Here is a 5,344-nt window from a genome sequence, read left to right as displayed (position 1 = left end):
GTTATTATTTTTGAAAGAGTCCAGGTCAGTTCCAGACACTATCACATCTCCTATAGATTGACTAGTTTTTGTTCAGAGCTGCATTTCAGAACTTGGCTCCTAGACCATTTTTTTTCATCCTAGCCAAGTGTGCTCTTGGACCTCTTTCTAGCTTTGGGGGTTTCAATTATGGGTTAAGCTCAAGGGCCACCTCAGCTGTGATGTTATCACCAATACTTCAACCACAGGTCAAAGAACTATTTATTTAAAATTTTATTCTTTAATTAGCAACCTTGGGGGAAAAAAGTCACATCAGGACTCAGAGGGAAGGGCATAGACCTAAACCCAGCTGGTTTTTTCTTGTCAGGCTGGAGCAGAGTTTAAATCAGGCCAGACCCACTCCAGCTCTGGCCACAGCCTACTCTCTATATCCTGGTCCCAGGTGAGCTGGATGCAAACTGGCTTCACTTCCTCCAAGGGCCTAGTTGAGGGCATTCATGGCTTCCTCAAGTTTGAACATCCCTGCAGCAGAAGGCAACAGCAGGTGTGAGTGAGGGGAGAAGGGAAGAGCCTGAACGATTCTCAGCCTCTGTCAGTGTTCATTTCTGGGACCTCCCAGCCCCGCGTTCTGGGCCTGAGATTCTCAGAAACCTCAGAACTGGTGCCACTGGGCCCATTCCAACATTCTCCAAGAAGCTGGCGGTGGGGGAAGAGGAGCCAGGTTTAGATCCCAAATAACCCTGCTCTATGAGGCCAACTCCAGGCCCCCGCTCCTTGTAGTCTAACTCCAGGGTCCCTGGGACCAATGGAGGGCACTACCAAAGGAGCCTCAGGGACAGCCCTGGCACCGAGGCCCCTCTGGTGATGCCCAAGGTACGGGTGGGGTTGCAGGGAGGTGCTAGGAAGGCAGTGGTGAGAAGAAGGGCTGGAGGAAAGGGAGCAAGGCCGCCCACGTGGTCTGACCTAGGCACCTCCTCACCCAGCCCCTCACTTCGCTCCTGCTGCTGGCAGTACCAGTTGGCCATGGACTGGAGCATCCACGTGGTCCGGATCTTGTACAAGGAAGAGCCCTAAACCACAACCTCGGTGAGGTCGGAGTGTTCCAGAACCTTCAGCTCGAGCATGGTTTTACTCACTTGCTCTATGTATGGGATTCAAGATCCATCCTGGTCTGTCTGGGGAAGGAGATGAGCGCTGCGGCCACGGAAGCCGAGATGCCAGGTCAGGCACCCCCGACAGGCCTGGGTCTAGCACACATGTCGGGACCTGGAACACCTCGGGATCTTTCAAGTTTTAGGGAACTTTCACCCACAGTGGGATGTCTTTCCGTTCTGGCAGCGTCCCCATCTTGAGGGCTTCGAAACTGCACACGCTCTGACCCCCACTAGGCCTAGCAGAGACGTCCAACGCGGGTGCCCAGAGTCCGCTCGCAGGCAGGCGCGCCCAGGCCAGCAGCCCGATCCCACGCTCATGGCGCTCCCTCGCCCGTGTGGGGGCTTAGCCTCATGCGGGGCCGTCTCCATCGCTCTCTTCTCTCCCCAGCGCTGGTGGGCCCAGCTGTCTCTGAGTGTGCAAGGGTTTCTACCTGCATTGACTCCCAGAATCCATTGGCTGTGGGAGTGCGTGGGATGAGCGCATCCTAGGGATGTGGACACTTCCCTAGGAAGGAGTGGTTGGCCCTGAACCCGGAAAAGTGGGAGTACAGGTTTGAGGGCACAAGGACCACCTGGGAGCTGCCAAATTGAGTTCCTGCTTCTCATGTTCCAAAGGAGGGTGCGTTTCTCCTTGGTCTAAAGGGGCTGGACCAGGGGGCTTCACTTCACTGGCAACCTCTGCAACTTTGGGGGACTCAGAATTGATTCGTGCCATTTAACAAGAGGAAAATTTGGATTTGGAAATTCATTGTCTTCAAGGGACGTGATGGGGCCTCTAAAGTGCCTCCATGGTTCATGTTCCTGGAAGTCCCTGAATCTGGAAATTTTGAATCTGCCACAACTTGGAAGCTCATGTGTGCCTTGCCTAGCCATTCAGGCTTTGGGCTCTAAATAAACATTTAAAAAACATATTGACTCAATTGATGCACTAGATTCACTGATGAGGGTGTGATTTTAATGTTTTATGGCTTCATAGATGGAGAAGAAGTTGGCTTTTTCCAAGACCATGTTCTGATACCATCTAATATCCCCTCAGCTGGCTATTTTGACAATTTCTTAAGGCACACTTCTTCAAAATCAAAAACTGTGGGTTCTTTTCAACCACGAGTGTAATCAATTTAGATAATGATCAATGGCTGAAACTACCAAATGAAAGGTTATTAATGAACTGGATGTTCAGAAAGTCTAGAAGTCCTAGGCCATGGATTATGAATTACAAAGAAGAAAACATTCTTCACGACAGAGACTTGGAGAGCAGAAGCCACCTTAACCAAAGACCGATATTAGCATCACCAATAATGGGATGAATGGACTACTGGTTTGCCAATGTCGTGCCCTAATTTTTCTTTCCCTCCTTCTGCTGACTTCCGGCTTTGTTTCTTCTTTTTCTAGTTCTATTAGGTGTAGTTTAAGATTACTTATCTGAGATTTTTCTTGTTGAGGTGGGCCTGTATTGCTATAAATCTCCCTCTTAGTACCACTTTTGCTGCACCCATAGAAGTTGGTATGATGTATTTTCATTTTCATTTGTCTCCAGGTATTTTTTGATTTCTCCTTTGATTTCTTCATTGATCCAATGGTTGTTCAGTAGCATGTTGTTTAGTCTCCACATATTTGTGACTTTCCCAGCTTTTGTCTTATAGTTCATTTCTAGTTTCATAGCATTGTGGTCAGAAAAGATGCTTGATATGATTTCAATCTTCTTAAATTTATTGAGGCTTGCCTTGTTTCCCAACATATGGTCATTCTTTGAGAATGTTCCATGTGCACTTGAGGAGAATGTGTATTCTGCTGCTTTTGGATGGAGTGTTCTATATATATCTATTAAGTCCATCTTGTCTAGCTTCTCATTTAAGTCCACTATTTCCTTATTAACTTTCTGCCTGGATCGTCTATCCATTGAAGTAAGTGGGGTGTTGTGGTCCCCTACTATTATTATGTTGCTGTCAATTTATCCCTTTAGGCCTGTTAGTAGGTGCTTTGTATACTTTGGTGTTCCTGTATTAGGTGCATATATATTCATGAGTGTTATGTTCTCTTGGTGGAATGTCCCTTTTATCATTATGTACTGCCCCTTTTGGTTTCTCACTGCCTTTTTTATCTTGAAGTCTGCTTTGTCTAATATAAGTATGGCAACACCTGCTTTCTTTTGCTTCCCATTTGTTTTGAGTATCATATTCCATCCCTTTACTCTGAACCTGTGTTTTTCTTTAGAGCTGAGATGTGTTTCATGGAGGCAGCATATTGTTGGGTCTTTTTTTTAGTCTATCCAGCCACTTTGTGTCTTTTTATTGGAGAATTCAATCCACTTACATTTAGAGTGATTATTAATATATGAGGGATTGATACTGTCATTTTATGTCTTGCTTTCTAGTTGTTCGATATTTCTATTGTTTATTTTCCCTTGTGTTTCTAACTGCCATTTCAGTTTGGTGGTTATCTGTGATGGTTTTCTCAGTTTTCTTTTTATTTATGATTTGTGTTTCTGTTCTAATTTTTTGTTTAATGGTTACCATGAAGTTTGTATAAAAGATCTTGTAGATGAGATAGTCCATTTTCTGATAGACTCTCATCTTCATTAGCCTAAGCAGTTTCCATCCCTTTCCTCTTCCCTGTCTAAGTTATTGTTGTCACAAATTATTCTGTTTTGTGTTGTGAGTTTGTGATTAAAATTAAGTGTTTATAGTTATTTTTGGTGCTGTATTTCCCTTTATCTTTTATGTTACAATTAAGCGTTTGCTAACCTATTCTGATAGAGAGATGCAGTTTTCTGATTTTTTCTATTTATCTTTGCTCCAAGCTTTTATACCTTTGCCTTTTTGTTTCAGGTAGGAGGGCTCCCTTCATAATTTCTTGTAAGGCAGGTTTAGTGGTGATGAACTCTCTCAGCTTTTGTTTATCTGAGAAAGCTTTTATTTCTCTATTGTATCTGAAGGATAGTTTTGCTGGATAGAGTATTCTTGGCTGAAAGTTTTTGTCTCTCAGTATTTTGAATATATCATTCCAATGTCTCCTAGCCTGTAAGGTTTCTGCTGAGAAATCTGCTGAAAGCCTGATAGGGGTTCCTCTGTAGATTATTCTCTTCTGCCTTGCTGCCCTTAATGCCCTTAATATTTTTTCTGTGTCACTGGCTTTTGCCATTTTTATTATTATATGCCTTGGAGAAGGTCATTTTGCATTGATGTAATTAGGAGTTCTATTGGCTTCATATACTTGTATGTCCAGTTTCTTCCCCAGGTTTGGGAAGTTCTCAGCTGTTATTTCTTTGAACAAGCTCTCTGTTCCTTTCTCTCTTCCTTCTCCCTCTGGAATACCTATAATCCTTATGTTGTATTTCCTAATTGGGTTAGATATTTCATGAATAATTTCTTCATTTTTCTAAAGCCTTAGTTCTCTCTCCTCCACCTGAAGCATTTCTATATTTCTGTCCTCTAAATTAATAACTCTGTCCTCCATAATGTCAGCTTTGTTTTTTAAGCTTTCTAGATTGTTTTTTATCTCATTCTTTCTGTTCTTCATATCCAGAATTTCTTTTTGTTTTTTTTTAGAGTTTCAATCTCTTTTGTGAAGAATTCCTCTTGTCCATTAATTTTATTCTGAGCTTATAGAACTGTCTTTCTGAGTTTTCTCATAACTCATTGAGTTTCTTTATGGCAACTATTTTGAATTCTCTCTCATTTAGATTGTAAATTTCTGTGAGTTCAGGATCGTTTTCTGGAGACTTGTCATTTTCCTTCTGTTCTGGAGTGTTAATATAGTTCTTCATGGTGTTTGATGAAGTGATCATTTGCTGGCACTTAGTGGTAGTTTCAGGTCACAGATTGCACCTGCCACCACTGGGGGCCAGACCTGTGTTTTCTGAAGCCACCTCATGTGCTGGAAATAGTGACAATAGGGCTTGTTTGCTTTTGCCCACTGGTTGCATATACTAGTGTGTCACACACACAGGAGCAGGCACTCTAGTGTGGATCTGCTGCCTTGGCCAGGGACTGGCTGAGCTGGTGCACTAGGTGGGAAGGGAAGGGCACTATCTTTCATGTGTGCCCAGGCCTGATCTGCATCCTAGTCGGTTCACCTGGGCTGCTGCAGTTGGTGGGGGTGCCCATGTGGTGGCTGAGCCACACAACTCAGTGTGGAGCATTCCTGTTGCTGGGCTGCAACTCCAAAAGTGAAAGCTTTTTGCACAGGCTTGCCTGCTCCCCAACCTCCTC

At 43.9% G+C, this 5,344-nt stretch overlaps 1 protein-coding gene across 1 annotated transcript; it reads right to left on the bottom strand.

The window, feature by feature from the left end:
• Positions 1-443: 443 nt before the first annotated feature.
• Positions 444-1,326, bottom strand: DPPA5 (developmental pluripotency associated 5). Its single transcript, XM_004422370.2, is given in 4 exon segments — positions 444-466; positions 469-501; positions 971-1,145; positions 1,210-1,326. Coding segments are annotated over 4 exon segments (348 nt in total).
• Between the last annotated feature and the right edge of the window lie 4,018 nt (positions 1,327-5,344).

Source organism: Ceratotherium simum, chromosome 19 (assembly GCF_057802395.1).
Source record: "Ceratotherium simum simum isolate JZ-2026a chromosome 19, ASM5780239v1, whole genome shotgun sequence".
Taxonomy (NCBI): domain Eukaryota; kingdom Metazoa; phylum Chordata; class Mammalia; order Perissodactyla; family Rhinocerotidae; genus Ceratotherium; species Ceratotherium simum.
Note: the sequence above shows the minus strand (reverse complement) of the source record. Positions and strands in the feature narration are given on the sequence as shown.